This window comes from Anolis sagrei, chromosome 11 (assembly GCF_037176765.1).
Source record: "Anolis sagrei isolate rAnoSag1 chromosome 11, rAnoSag1.mat, whole genome shotgun sequence".
NCBI classification, from domain to species: Eukaryota; Metazoa; Chordata; class Lepidosauria; order Squamata; family Dactyloidae; genus Anolis; species Anolis sagrei.
In genome coordinates, this window is record NC_090031.1 from 31,726,357 (window position 1) to 31,742,578 (window position 16,222).

The window sequence follows — 16,222 nt, forward strand, 5'->3', positions numbered from 1 at the left end:
CTCCCTGCTTGAGCAGTGATGGCACAATCGTCAGCATAGATCATTTCTTCAGAGTTTGAGATGAAAAGCACACGTCTGTGTTTTAGATGGATTAGGAATCTGCTGATTTTTCCTGCAATAGGCAGTAAGAGCAGCTAAAGCTTCAGAGAGCTTCTGTTCCACCATTTCAAAGCTCTCTGCTTGAGCAGTGATGGCACAATCGTCAGCATAGATCGTTTGTTCAAAGTTCAAAATGCTTGTCTGTTCTTACAATGAAAAGGACACGTCTGCATTTTAGATGGGTTAGGAATCCGCTGATTTTCCCTGCAATAGGCAGTAAGAGCACCTAAAGCTTCGGAGAGCTTCTATTCCACCATTTCGAAGCTCCCTGCTTGAGCAGTGATGGCATGATCGTCAGCATACATTAAACTCTTCTTGCAATGTCCGATCACTGAACACCACAACTCAATTAATAAGTGATCCACAGTCGCTTTTTTCATTGATATTTATATTTTCAAATGTAAATACCATGTCCTCCAATCACATTCTAAATAAGATTTGGCTACAATGAAGACGTCTTGCATCCATTATTGGCTTTCAAAAAGAATTACAATAATGTCTTTCATTTTGAGTCATCTTTGTTCTCCAAATGGCTCAACACAGGAATCTGTGGTCTTAGGAAACTAGAAGAAATTGTCAACTATTCACCTTGAAAACCGCATTGGTTCCAACTTATGAAGCCAGAGAATCAATCTGTAACGTGCTTGTTTGTTTCTTACCCACATGCAGGCCTCCAGCCTGACTTTCGAGATGATGGTCCACAAGGAAATGGATCCCTCGACTCCCTCTTCATCGGGGCAGATAATTTGGTCAGGATACGGAGGTTCGGGGAAATCCACAGAATTACATTCGTACGCAGCAAGAGTCACGGATGCTATGTGTGGACCCTGCGGAAAGAAAAGGTAAGCGAGCGTTGAACAACTTTCATTAACCGTGTCACGATAGTTCAAACACAATTATATTACAACAAGACATTTATCAATAGTACCAGATCACTTTTGTAACACGTTTCCTGTTCGTTCCAAATAAACCCAGCCACCCCTTCCTGCCCTTTGAATATTGTTATAATGTTGGTACAGTGTTCTCTCACTACTTTGCGGTTCGCTTTTCACGGACTCTGTTGTGGTTCAGCATGATTCTGGGCCTGAGATGTTCTCTGATGATGGGATTCAGATTCCTGGCTCTTTTTCTGTGCCTCAGACCCCTGGGCCTGCTTCTGAGGCTCCCACAGACAGGTTTTCAGAAGAAAAGAATGTTAACGAAGTAGATAGCGAACAGGTGGAGAGGCCTTTGCCTTCCCACGCTGATAGTGAAAGTGCAGAAAGCCTTGATACTGACCTGACCCGGCAAGCCCGTCTTGATTTGCGGGTCAGGCGGAGTTCTCGCCTGGCCAGCAGACGAGAAGCCAGCTCGGGGAAAGGTCATCGCAATGCTTTCATGTTGGTGAGAGCATAATGTTTGGATGTTAGCAAAAAGTATTTAGCCTTCTTACAAACGAAGGGAAAGTGTCAGTTCAACGTAGCTTGTTAGCCTGGAAGCTCCATGGAATAACCTTAGCTGGAAAGCAGCACGCTTGGGATTTCTTGCATTGTGATTTTTGGGGCAATTGTTTCACTGTTTGTACCATGGACTCTGTTTTGAACTTTGCCTAAAGGATTGTGCCTCTTGTTTTTACCTGAAGATCTTTGGAACTATATTCTGCATTTAACCTAAATCTTTGGAACTTTGCAATGCTTATTCTTTATTTTGACTTGGACATTTTTCCTCAATAAACTATAAAGCTACAGCTCTTGTGGTGTTTGGAAGCAAGGTGAAGCTTACTCTGAGTTGCAACAGACTCGCTGTTTTGCGGGTTTTTGCTTCCCAATTGCCGTTACCCAGAGCGGCCTTCTAGTCCCACCTCCTGGCAACGATGGAGTTAAGAAGAGGGTTTCACCCTTGCGCTCAGGAGAGAGGCAGCCAATCAAGAGAAATTGCAAAGCAAAGCAGAGACAGCTAGCAAAATAATAATAATAATAATAATAATAATAATAATAATAATAATAATAATAGAAAAAGGAGACAAAGGAGGGCCTGATTCTGGCAGCCCAAGAACGAGCCATTCGAACCAATGCCATCAAAGCCAGAATTGAAAAGTCGACAACAGATCCCAAGTGCACACTCTGCAAGGAAACAGATGAAACAATAGATCCCATCCTCAGCTGCTGCAAGAAGATCGCGCAGACTGACTACAAGCAGAGGCACAACACCATCGCTCAGATGATTCACTGGAACTTGTGACACAAATACCATCTGCCTGCGACAAAGAACTGGTGGGATCACAAGCCGGAAAAAGTTAAAGAGAATAAACACATCAAGATACTCTGGGACTTCCGGATTCAGAGTTTTGGAGCACAATACTCCTGACCTCACAAAGTATGGATTGTCGATGTTGCAATCCCAGGTGACAACAGGATTGAAGAAAAACAACTGGAAAAGTTGACATGATATGAGGATTTAAAGATCGAACTGCAAAGACTCTGGCACAAGCCAGTCAAGGTGGTCCCAGTGGTGATCGGCACACTGAGTGCAGTGCGTAAAGACCTTGGCCTGTACTTAAACACAATCGGCACTGACAAGATTACCATCTGCCAACTGCAGACGGCCACCTTACTGGGATCTTCATGCATTATTCGCCGATACATCACACAATCCTAGACACTTGGGAAGGGTCCGACGTGTGATCCAATACAAAAGCCAGCATAGTGCCTGCTTGTTGTGTTTCTAATAATAATAATAATAATAATAATAATAATAATAATAATAAACATCACGCAGTCCTAGACAATTTGGAAGTGTTTGACTTGTGATTTTGTGATACAAAATCCAGCATCTATATCTCGTTTGCTGTGTCATACTTACTGGGATCTGCATGCATTATTCGCCGATACATCCCACAATCCTAGACACTTGGGAAGTGTCCAACGTGGGATCCAATACACAGCCAGCAGAGTGTCTGCTGTGGACTCATCTTGTTGTGTTTCAAATAATAATAATAATAATAATAATAATAATAATAATAATAATGGTGTGCAGTGCCTTTAAATCTCTCCTCGCTTCTGCCTCACCCTCGGAACGTGATATACATATATAGCATCCCTACTTTGCAGATTTTCACTTTTCGCGGGTGGTCCTGGAACGTAACTCCGGCAATAAGTGAGGGAACACTGTACAGTGTGCCTTCACTTATCGTAGGGGTCCCATTTCAGGACCACCCGCAATAAGTGAAAATCTGCAAAGTAGGGACGCTATATTAATTTTAATATTTATACATTATTTTATATTTTTTATGTATTATTTTCTTACCCATGCTTTCGTACCCGCCTCCCGCGAACCGCGAAGTAGCGAGGGAACACTGTAATGCCTTTTGGAGATCTGGACTAAATTCCCAAAAGCCCAGCACTTGAGGAGTGGCAAAGTGGAATGTCCCCCTCCTCAAGATTCCAGCCATTCCTTGCATTCTGCATTCCTGACCAATGACTCCCTGCATTTCGTGGCCACTGAGCATGCTCAGTCCTGTCCGGAGGTGGGGCGAACGATCCCTTGTGGCTCTGTAGCCACATGGGTGACCTATGCTTGATCCTTCGCCTCTACTGAGTGGGAGTCAAGATCTGAATCTCCTTCAAAATTCAATTTATTGATTTATTTTTATTGATATTCCGCTTTATCTCTCCCTATGGAGACACAAAGCAGCTCACAATCAAAAACATGACATTCTGTAGGGGTTGGGGGACCGACTCCAGAGGATGGAAGTTGTAGTTCACCCTGCATCAAGACACAACACTGGTGATTGCCCTGGGAATCTGGGAGTTGTAGTTCACCCTTATCCAGAGAGCACTGAACCCAGCCAACGACGGATTTGGACCAAACTGGGCACACAGACTCAACATGGCCAACTGCGAATACTGGCTGGTTGTTGGGAAGATTGCCCCTGGAATCTGGGAGTTGTAGTTCACCCTTATCCAGAGAGCACTGAACCCAGCCAACGACGGATTTGGACCAAACTGGGCACACAGACTCAACATGGCCAACTGCGAATACTGGCTGGTTGTTGGGAAGATTGCCCCTGGAATCTGGGAGTTGTAGTTCACCCTTATCCAGAGGGCATGAAACTCAACCGACAACAGATCTGGACCAAACTTGGCACACAAACTCAACATGGCCAACTGTGAATACTGGCTGGGTGTTGGGAAGATTGCCCCTGGAATCTGGGAATTGTAGTTCACCCTTATCCAGAGAGCATGAAACTCAACCGACAATAGATCTGGACCAAACTCGTCACACAGACTCAACATGGCCAACTGTGAATGCTGGCCAGGTGTTGGGAAGATTGCCCCTGGAATCTGGGAGTTCTAGTTCACCCTCTTCCAGAGAGCATGAAACCCAAACGACAATAGATCTGGACCACACTTGGCACACAGACTCAACATGGCCAACTGTGAATACTGGCCAGGTTTTGGGAAGATTGCCCCTAGAATTTGGGAGTTGTAGTTCACCCTTATCCAGAGAGCACAAAACGCAACTGACAACAGATCTGGACCAAACTTGGCACACAGACTTAACATGGCCAACTGTAAATACAGGTGGGATTTGGGGGTACCTGCTCTTGGAGTTGACGCTTATCCAGAGAGAACTGTTCCCAGATGATGACGTACCTGGACCAAACTCTCTGCACTGACCAAAACGGCCAACTTTGAATCCTGGCAGGGTTTGGGGAGGACTGACCCATGATTCTGGGAATTGTAATTCACCCACACCAAACATCAAATAACCTGGGCATTGCCGGGTCCCCAAGCTAGGAGCCAAATAAAACAAAGTACAACATCCACAAAGAAGGGGTGCCTTCATTGGTTGACTCGAACACAGAGAACGCACCATGTTCTTTGGATGGGAGCCACAGCACCTCTGCTGTTAATTAGAGGGTGAGAGTTCTGTCATCGGCTTTGCAGGGCTCTTTCTATTCCCCCCCCCCCCCCAAAATGACTCACAGGTTGTTCAGACAACAGGGCTGAAGAAAGGATTGGAAGAGGATGGAGGGGTGGAGAAGGAGAGGAAGAGGGTGAGTCACACCTCTAAGCCTACCGTGTATGACAACTCCATACCCCTTCATGTCATTTAATCACATAGAGATGATCTTCGGTGTCCTCCATGGGGGTCGCAATGACTTTCTGACCATTTTTGGAATATGAGATAATGTTGAGTCACATCATTGGCCCATGGACTGGGACCTCCAGCTTCTAGACCCCAAAACTCAGTCGAGTCACCCCAAACCATTGACAACACTCCCACAATGTACACAAAACTTAAACAAGGCCCAACAAAATCACCAGGAAAACCAACACACTGGTCAAGAACTCCTTGATTCACCTCAACGTACGTTGAGATGGAAGCCTTCACGTCTACGCTTGGAAGCCTTCACTTCTATGCTTTATGGACACCCAAAAATCCATAGCACCCTGCTCAGACCCATTGTGAGTGCCATTGTATCCCCTACATACAACTTGGTAATATTTCTGACCACACAGCCCATATTGGGCTCACTACGCACTACATCCAGGACTTGGCCCACTTCATAGAAAAAACCAACAACCTCAAGCTCAACACCAATGACAAACCGATCAGCTTCAATACGGTGTCTCTATTTACCAAGGTCCAGATAGCAGATACCACCGCACTAATCAACCAGAATTTCCCAGAAGACATCACAGCCCTGTTTCACCATTGTTGATTGGGTTTGTAGATGGCTAGAACATCTAGAAATGGCCGTTAATCCTCATGGGATGCTTGGGTAGATGCTGTTGAGGTGGTCCAGTAACTTCTCAACACAAGCTACTTCCAGTGGGACAATCAATTCTATGAATGGAAAGATGGAGTAGCCGTGGGTAGCCCTCGCAGCCCGGTCATAGCAAATGTCTACATGGAAGACTTTGAGAAACAGCAACAAAAAAGACCACAATACAGTTCAGGTATGTGGATGAAACCTTCACCATTTGGAACCATGAAAAAGAAGAACTCAACAAGTTCCTGAACCACCTCAACCACTGCAAGAAGGGACTGAGAGTTTTGTCTATGCTGACGATCATGCCATCACCACCCAAGCAGGGAGCTTTGACATTCCTGGACCACCTCAACAGTATCAACTCAAACATCCAATCCACCATGGAAAAAGAAAATGAAGGAAAACAGCCATTTCTGGATGTCCCAGTCATCCGCAAACCCAATCAACAATTGAATCACACACTTTACAGAAAATCTACTCACACAGCTAGATACCTACATAAAAACTCCAACCAACCATCACTCAAGTCAAAAAAGAAGCACAATTCAAGCCCTGGCAGAACGTGCAAAAAGGAAGCGCCGCAGCGCAACACCAACGGAGCCGGCTTTTTGACAATCAGCTGTTTCTTGTAAAATATCTTCTTTAAACTTAAATTATTATTCCCCGGGCGTAGAAGCCCGAAATGCAAAAAGCGAGATAGCAGATAGTGTTAGAATTTAGCTAGGAAAAATATGCCACCAAAATGGAGGTGATCCGCCATCTCACGGATACTGGGGCCCAAAGGGGGGTTTCGGTATCCGCGGTTTGGCGGAGCACAGATTCGGCCTCCCCGGGATGCCAGGAAGACATCCTGGGCAGGCCTGCCATCTCCCGCGGGCTGGAAAAGGTTAGTTTCATGCTTTTAGATCGTTTCAGACAAGAAAAGACACAAAGTATCAAGCTGGAGAGTTAAAAGTTGCAATTTCATTAATCTTTATTTGGGGATTTTGTTACAAAGTTGGGGCTTAGTAGGGAAGTGAAAGGAAGGAGTCTACGGCTGTGCAGAGTCCCTGGTTGAGCTTCCATCATCTTGGCCCAATCTTTGCATCCAGGAACTGTGGAACTCCCTGCTACTGGCTACACCAGCTTGAAGGCAGGGGTCTGGGATGCCCTCGACGACACTCCAAGGTGAACTGAACCACCTCAACTAGGCTCTACAGGCCAATGGAGACTCCACCGCAGACATTGGCCATCGGGATGGAGGAGAGCTATCCATACCATAGTGCTCCAATAACAGAAACTGGGCCAAGGAAGTAATTCTAAATACGCAAGTGGGGGTACGGATTGCATTTCAGAGAGCAGCTATAAATATCCATCGGGGTCCCTGAAGACTAGACCTATTTAGTACTGTTCTTCCACTGAAAGCCAAGCAATTCTGCAACGGAGAGGCTGGAGACGCAGAAGCCACAAAAACCACGCTGTGACGGGAATGAAAAATAAGACGTCAAGGAGTCATTTGTACGGACGATTGCGGGTGGAGTGCTCCAGTTCGGAAAAGCAAGGAATCCATTGTCCATCGATAACTCCTAAACTCAAGCTCTTCCAGAGTCAACTGGACCATGCATCATAGCTTTGGCACAGTCCTCTCGTCTGATTCACTTTTCTCTCAAGCACACACTATTTTACATTGCGAAAAAGGAGCTACCACTCAGCCCGATAGGTAAGACCACATGTCCTATCATCCATGTTGTCTTGTTTTAACAGCCAAAAAGTAAAAATGCTTTTTAGTTCAGATTTTCATCTTAACATTTTACACAAATGATCAGCCACTGCCAGAAAGGGCAGAGAGTTTCATCTATGCTGACGATCATGCCATCACCGCCCAAGCAGGGACCTTTGAAATAGTTGAACAGAAGCTCTCTGAAGCTTTATTTATTTATTTACAGTATTTATATTCCGCCCTTCTCACCCTGCAGGGGACTCAGGGCAGATTACAATGTACATATACATGGCAAACATTCAATGCCATAGACACACAACACATATAGACAGACAGTCAGAGAATATTTAACATTCCAACTTTTTCTGGCCACCAGGGGAGCTGTCGCTTCACCATTCATCTGTGACACTGGAATATTGTGTCCAATTCTGGGCACCACAATTCAAGAGAGATATTGACAAGCTGGAAGGTGTCCAGAGGAGGGCGACTAAAATGATCAAGGGTCTGGAGAACAAGCCCTATGAGGAGCGGCTTAAGGAGCTGGGCATGTTTAGCCTGAAGAAGAGAAGGCTGAGAGGAGATATGATAGCCATGTATAAATATGTGAGAGGAAGCCACAGGGAGGAGGAGGGAGCATGCTTGTTTTCTGCTTCCTTGGAGACTAGGACGCAATGGAACAATGGCTTCAAACTACAAGAGAGGAGATTCCATCTGAACATGAGGAAGAACTTCCTGACTGTGAGAGCCGTTCAGCAGTGGAACTCTCTGCCCCGGAGTGTGGTGGAGGCTCCTTCTTTGGAAGCTTTTAAACAGGGGCTGGATGGCCATCTGTCAGGAGTGATTTGAGTGCAATGCTCCTGCTTTTTGGCAGGGGGTTGGACTGGCTGGCCCATGAGGTCTCTTCCAACTCTTCGATTCTATGATTCTATGGTGAAGTACTTCCTCATTCCCTGCATACTTGCTGGAGCTTTTTATGGCCTCGTAAATTAGTTAATTTAGCCTCTCCACATATACCTAAATTTCCAACTTGACATATGCAACTGTCTTTCGGGCTGCAAAAGTCAACAACACGCTACACAATTGGTCGGAAGCTCACTCCGACCCGGGCTGGCTTCAAACTCATGACCTTTTGGTCAGTAGTAATCTTAATGTAGCTGACTCCCAGCCAGCTGCGCCACAGTTCCTCTTAATCTATCCAAACATCAGAATGAGATGGTGAGATACCAGAAGGATCACATTTTTGAATGCACATTTACTTTCAACGGGACACTTCTGACATAATGCCAAGCTCATCTCATCTTTAGGTGCTCTTACTGCTTATCAGATGTTCTGAGGAGCATCAAGAGCTCCAAACTAAACTGATAGAAAAGGTGGGGGAAAGTGTGAAAAGCACTGAAACCTAATAATTAATTTCTCCAGATTTTGGTACAAGCCTTATTCATTCCAAAAGGCAAGCAATGACAAGAGAGGTGAGGGCGAGGGGAAAACGGCCAGGTGTCTTCCTAGAATATCCTTTTGATGACTTGGGCATGAAACATTTGGTTGCCACATGCTTGATGGGGGACCTTCAGGAGCCTGTGGTTAGACTGGAATGCAACTTGTTGGCAACCCGAGATAGGAGTGGGAGGTAAACGTTGAAAGATGAATCAAAAAATGACAGCAGAGCTCATCATTGGAAGATCACATTTCTTGCCCCTTTATCTTCTACTCAACCACTTTGGAGGGCAAGTCAATCCCTCTCAAGATGATCCAGGAGGATCATTTCCTCCCGAAAGACCACTTTATCAAAAGTAACCTCTTTTAAGATGAAGAAACTTCAAAGTTTTGGTGGGTTTAGAAGTTAATGCTAAGGCCTTCTGTGCTGTATTTAGTTTCTGAAAGATGGTGACGAGTGGAAAACAACGGAACTCCGAAGCAAAGATGCTGAGGCCACATTCCTCAACGTGCAACCATTCAGAAGAAGTTTATTTATTTATCGTGTCAGGAGCAACCAGACAATTGTATTACATTTTTAACAAAACAAACAAATAAACAGACAAAACACAAAGTTTGCAAGCTTGGTGGTTGATTAAATGTCCTTTGACCAGTATCTGGCCACTTGGAGTGCTTCTGGTGTTGCTGCAAGAAGGTCCTCCCTTGTGCATGTGGCAGGGCTCAGGTTGCATTGCAGCAGGTGGTCAGTGGTTTGCTCCTCTCCACACTCGCATGTCGAGGATTCCACTTTGTGGCCCCATTTCTCAAGGTTGGCTCTGCATCTCGTGGTGCCAGAGCGCAGTCTGTTCAGCACCTTCCAAGTATGCCCAGGAGGGAGTCTCTCATTTGGTATCAGCCAGTGATTGAGGTTCTGGGTTTGAGCCTGCCACTTTTGGACTCTCGCTTGCTGGGGTGTTCCAGTGAGTGTCTCTGTAGATCTTAGAAAACTATTTCTTGATTTAAGTTGTTGACGTGCAGGCTGATACCCAAACAGGGGATGAGCTGGAGATGTCTCTGCCTTGGTCCTTTCACTATTGGCTTCACTTCCCGGCGGATGTCAGGTGGTGCAATACCGGCTAAGCAGTGTAATTTCTCCAGTGGTGTAGGGCACAGACACCCCGTGATAATGCGTCATGTCTCATTAAGAGCCACATCCACTGTTTTAGCGTGGTGAGATGTGTTCCACACTGGGCATGCATACTCAGCAGCAGAGTAGCATAGCGCAAGGGCGGATGTCTTCACTGTGTCTGGTTGTGATCCCCAAGTTGTGCCAGTCAGCTTTTGTATGATATTGTTTCTAGCGCCCAGTTTTTGCTTGATATTCAGGCAGTGCTTCTTGTAGGTCAGAGCACGGTCCAGAGTGAATCCCAGGTATTTGGGTGCGCTGCAATGCTCCAGTGGGATTCCTTCCCAGGTCATCCTCAGAATTTGGGATGCTTGTCTGTTCTTAAGGTGGAAAGCACATGTCTGTGTTTTAGATGGATTAGGGATCAGCTGGTTTTCCCTGTAGTATGCGGTAAGTGCACCTAGAGCTTCGGAGAGCTTCTGTTCAACCATCTCAAAGCTCCCTGCTTGAGCGGTGATGGCACGATCATCAGCATAGATGAAACTCTGTCCCTTCTGGCAGTGGCTGATCATTTGTGTAGATGTTGAACATGGATGGAGTGAGCACGCTCCCCTGAGGCAGGCTGTTCTTCTGTTTCCGCCATCTGCTTCTCTGGCCCTGGAACTCAACAAAAAAGCTCCTGTTTTGTAGCAGGTTTCCTATGAGGCGGGTGAGGTGGTCGTCCTTTGTGATATTATACGTTTTTCTCAGGAGGAGGCGGTGGTTTACGGTCTCATAAGTCACTAACAGGTCTATGAAGACAGCTCCTGTGATCTGCTGCCTTTCAAAGCCATCTTCTATGTGCTGAGTCAGGTTCAGCCCTTGCGATGTGCAGCTTTTGCCTTTCCTGAAGCCAGCTTGCTGTGGGATCAGACACGGGTCTATTTTTTCCATAATTCTATGCAAAATAAGTCTCTCCAGAACTTTGTAGAGGTGGCACAACAGGGAGATTGGTCTGTAGCTTTTTGGATCATTACGGTCTTTGCCTGGCTTCAAGATGGCAATGACTCTTGCTTTCCTCCAGATTTTGGGGATCTGACAGGATGCAGTGCAGTTGTCTCTCCAGAACTTCGTAAAGGGAGATTGGTCTATAGCTTTTTCAGAAGAAGTGTCCTAACAGGAGAAAAGTGATAAATCTCAACAAGTCTCACCGCGTGGTTCAAGGGGTGAACGATGTCATCCCCCTTCTATGAAGAGGAAAGGAAACACGAGATATTTTCTCATGGGAAAGGCTGGACTCCTGGCCCACCACGAGTGGCGACTCATCCTCCCTCCACCCTCCGTCTCCGTTGGCTTTGCCCCAAGTGACACCATATTTTATATTTAGGCAATGAGTCGACACAGATCTGCAAAACCTGGCCCGACTCTGCTTCTTATTCATTGCCCCCCCCCCTCCCCACAGCTGGAGGCCTAAACAGGATTACTCAGAGGCAGGGCTGAATGAAATCATTGATTTCCAAATTAAGCCATCATGCCACCGATATAGAAGCGTCCTCGACGAATCTGCTTACTTGCCTTTGCAAATCTCCTTAGCCAACATTTTGCAACAAAGCGGAAAACTCCTTAGCAATGGGGACCCTCAGATTAACCTATTTGTAGGGCTGAGAGTATGCAACATGCCCAAGGTCACCCAGTGGATTCAAACCTTGATCTCCAAGGCCAAACGTGCATCACCTCTGACTTTAAACACATTAACTGGGTAAAATCAGCAAGCAGTTTATTTAGGAATATATGTAGCAAATGCAGTAAAAAGTAATCCAATTGATATAAAGGAAATCAGGAACACAGAGTCCATGAAACTAGAACAAAACAGAAGCATATCCCATAGGAAAAACATGAGCTATGAAGACCTTGGTGCTTGAAACTTGGCGTTATTCCAACGTTGCCTCAACTGAAGCAATTGTCCCTCACAAATAATTTATAAACTCTTCCCTGACTTCAAAATTGCTAGGAACGGATTCTTTCTTAGTTTCGGTTTACTATCTATCTTCTGTTGAAGCCAAGAGCAAGCAGTTTATTTAGGTGCTTGGTGCTTGAAACTTGGCGTTATTCCAACTTTGCCTCAACTGAAGCAATCGTCCCTCACAAATCATTTATAAACTTTTCCCTGACTTCAAAATTGCTAGGAACGGATTCTTTCTTAGTTTCGGTTTACTATCTATCTTCTGTTGAAGCCAAGAGCAAGCAGTTTATTTAGGAATATATGTAGCAAAAGCAGTAAAAAGTAATCCACAGTTAAAAAATAATCAAATTGATATAAAGGAAAGCAAGAACAGAGAGTCCATGAAACTAGACATTTGAATCCATGAACAAAACAGAAGCCTATCCCATTGGCAAAACATGAGCTATGAAAACTTTGGTGCTTGAAACTTGGCGTTATTCCGACGTTGCCTCAACTGAAGCAATCGTCCCTCACAAATAATTTATAAACTCTTCCCTGACTTCAAAATTGCTAGGAACGGATTCTTTCTTAGTTTCGGTTTACTATCTATCTTCTGTTGAAGCCAAGAGCAAGCAGTTTATTTAGGTGCTTGGTGCTTGAAACTTGGCGTTATTCCAACGTTGCCCCAACTGAAGCAATCGTCCCTCACAAATCATTTATAAACTTTTCCCTGACTTCAAAATTGCTAGGAACGGATTCTTTCTTAGTTTCGGTTTACTATCTATCTTCTGTTGAAGCCAAGAGCAAGCAGTTTATTTAGGTGCTTGGTGCTTGAAACTTGGCGTTATTCCAACGTTGCCTCAACTGAAGCAATCGTCCCTCACAAATCATTTATAAACTCTTCCCTGACTCCAAAATTGCTAGGAACGGATTCTTTCTTAGTTTCGGTTTATTATCTATCTTCTGTTGAAGCCAAGAGCAAGCAGTTTATTTAGGAATATATGTAGCAAAAGCAGTAAAAAGTAATCCACAGTTAAAAAATAATCAAATTGATATAAAGGAAAGCAAGAACAGAGAGTCCATGAAACTAGACATTTGAATCCATGAACAAAACAGAAGCCTATCCCATTGGCAAAACATGAGCTATGAAAACTTTGGTGCTTGAAACTTGGCGTTATTCCGACGTTGCCTCAACTGAAGCAATCGTCCCTCACAAATAATTTATAAACTCTTCCCTGACTTCAAAATTGCTAGGAACGGATTCTTTCTTAGTTTCGGTTTACTATCTATCTTCTGTTGAAGCCAAGAGCAAGCAGTTTATTTAGGTGCTTGGTGCTTGAAACTTGGCGTTATTCCAACGTTGCCCCAACTGAAGCAATCGTCCCTCACAAATCATTTATAAACTTTTCCCTGACTTCAAAATTGCTAGGAACGGATTCTTTCTTAGTTTCGGTTTACTATCTATCTTCTGTTGAAGCCAAGAGCAAGCAGTTTATTTAGGTGCTTGGTGCTTGAAACTTGGCGTTATTCCAACGTTGCCTCAACTGAAGCAATCGTCCCTCACAAATCATTTATAAACTCTTCCCTGACTCCAAAATTGCTAGGAACGGATTCTTTCTTAGTTTCGGTTTATTATCTATCTTCTGTTGAAGCCAAGAGCAAGCAGTTTATTTAGGAATATATGTAGCAAAAGCAGTAAAAAGTAATCCACAGTTAAAAAATAATCAAATTGATATAAAGGAAAGCAAGAACAGAGAGTCCATGAAACTAGACATTTGAATCCATGAACAAAACAGAAGCCTATCCCATTGGCAAAACATGAGCTATGAAAACTTTGGTGCTTGAAACTTGGCGTTATTCCGACGTTGCCTCAACTGAAGCAATCGTTCCTCACAAATCATTTATAAACTCTTCCCTGACTCCGAAATTGCTAGGAACGGATTCTTTCTCCATTTCGGTTTACTATCTATCTTCTGTTGAAGCCAAGAGCTGAACGTCTTGATTGCTTCACAGCCTGTTTCTGTTTACTAAAACTTCTTTTCCTGTTCAAGGTCTCGTTCCCATCATTAACTCCTGCACCCGGTACCTCAAAATCAACTTCATTTTCAGATAATTGACCAGGGAACTGTGCCGAAAGGCCTTTCCCAAGGCCGGGATCTTGAGAATCGTCTTGCAGCAACTCTGGCCTCTCTTTTAAACTCCATGAAGCCCATGTTGAATCATAAACTCCTAGAGTTGGAAGAGACCCCATGGGCCATCTAGTCCAATTCATTCTGCCATGCAGGAAAAACACCATCAAAGTGCCCCTGACAGATGGCCGTCCAGCCATAATAATAATAATAATAACAACAACAACTACTACTACTACTACTACTACTATAGAATCATAGTTGGAAGAGACCAAACAACAACAACTATAGAATCATAGTTGGACGAGACCAAATGGGTCACCTAGTCCAACCCTTCGCCATGCAGGAAAAGCACCATCAAAACACCCCTGACAGATGGCCATCCAGCCATAATAATAATAAGAACTATAGAATCATAGTTGGAAGAGACCAAATGGGTCATCTAGTCCAACCCCCTGCTATGCAGGAAAAGCACAATCAAAGCACCCCTGACAGATGGCCATCCAGCCATAATAATAATATGAAGAAGAAGAAGAAGAAGAAGAAGTATAGAATCATAGTTGGAAGAGACCAAATGGATCATCTAGTCCTACCCCTTGCCATGCAGGAAAAGCACAATCAAAGTACCCCTGACAGATGGCCATCCAGCCATAATAATATTATTATTATTATTATTAATAATAATAAGAATTATAGAATCATAGTTGGAAGAGACCAAATGTATCATCTAGTCCAACCCGTTGCCATGCAGGAAAAGCACAATCCAAGTATCCCTGACAGATGGCCATCCAGCCATAATAATAATAATAATAATAACTCCAGAATCCTAGAGTTGGAAGAGACCACGTGGGTCATCTAGTCCAACCCCTTGCCATGCAGGAAAAGCACAAAGTATCCCTGACAGATGGCCATCCAGCAATATTATATAATAATAATAATAGAACTAATAATAATAATAGAACTATAGAATCCTGGAGTTGGAAGAGACCAAATGGGTCATCTAGTCCTACCCCTTGCCATGCAGGAAAAGCACAATCAAAGTACCCCTGACAGATGGCCATCCAGCCATAATAATAATAATAATAATAATAATAATAATAATAACTCCAGAATCCTAGAGTTGGAAGAGACCACATGGATCATCTAGTCCAACCCCTTGCCATGCAGGAAAAGCACAATCAAAGTACTCCTGACAGATGGCCATCCAGCCATTGTAATAATATTAATAATAGAACTATGGAATCCTAGAGTTGGAAGAGACCACATGGATCATCTAGTCCAACCCCTTGCCATGCAGGAAAAGCACAATCAAAGTACTCCTGACAGATGGCCATCCAGCCATTGTAATAATATTAATAATAGAACTATGGAATCCTGGAGTTGGAAGAGACCATGTGGATCATCTAGTCCAACCCCTTGCCATGCAGGGAAAGCACAATCAAAGTACCCCTGGCAGATGGCCATCCAGCCATAGTAATAATATTAACAATAGAACTATGGAATCTTGGATTTGGAAGAGACCACGTGGGTCATCTAGTCCATGACATGCAGGAAAAGCACAAAGTATCCCTGACATATGGCCATCCAGCCTAAATAATAATAATAATAATAATAATAATAATAATAATAGAACTATAGAATCCTGGAGTTGGAAGAGACCATGTGGATCATCTAGTCCAACCCCTTGCCATGCAGGAAAAGCACAATCAAAGTACCCCTGACAGATGGCCATCCAGCCATAATAATAACAACAAGAATAGAACGATAGAATCCTAGAGTTGGAAGAGACCACATGGGTTATCTAGTCCAAGCCCTTGTCGTGCAGGAAAAGCACAATCAGTACCCCGACAGATGGCCATCCAGCCATAACAATAATAATAATACAGTTGGAAGATACCCCATTGGCCATCTAGTCTAACCCCCTTCCATACAATCAAAGCACTCCCGACAGATGGCCATACAGCCTCTGTTTCAAAAACTGCAAGGAAGGAGCTTCCTCCACACTCTGAGGCAGAGAGTTCCATTGTTGAACAGCCCTTACAGTCAGGAAATTCTTCCTAATGTTCAGGTGGAATCT

General features: G+C 44.1%; 1 protein-coding gene across 3 annotated transcripts in view; it reads right to left on the reverse strand.

Moving 5' to 3' along the window:
- Window positions 1-16,222, reverse strand: part of VMP1 (vacuole membrane protein 1) — a 120,818-nt gene that overhangs the window by 74,910 nt on the left and 29,686 nt on the right. For all 3 annotated transcript variants that reach the window (XM_060756783.2, XM_060756784.2, XM_060756785.2), the window contains exon 6: window positions 759-926. In XM_060756783.2, coding sequence (XP_060612766.1) covers window positions 759-926 — 168 coding nt within the window. The remainder of the gene's footprint in view (window positions 1-758; window positions 927-16,222) is intronic.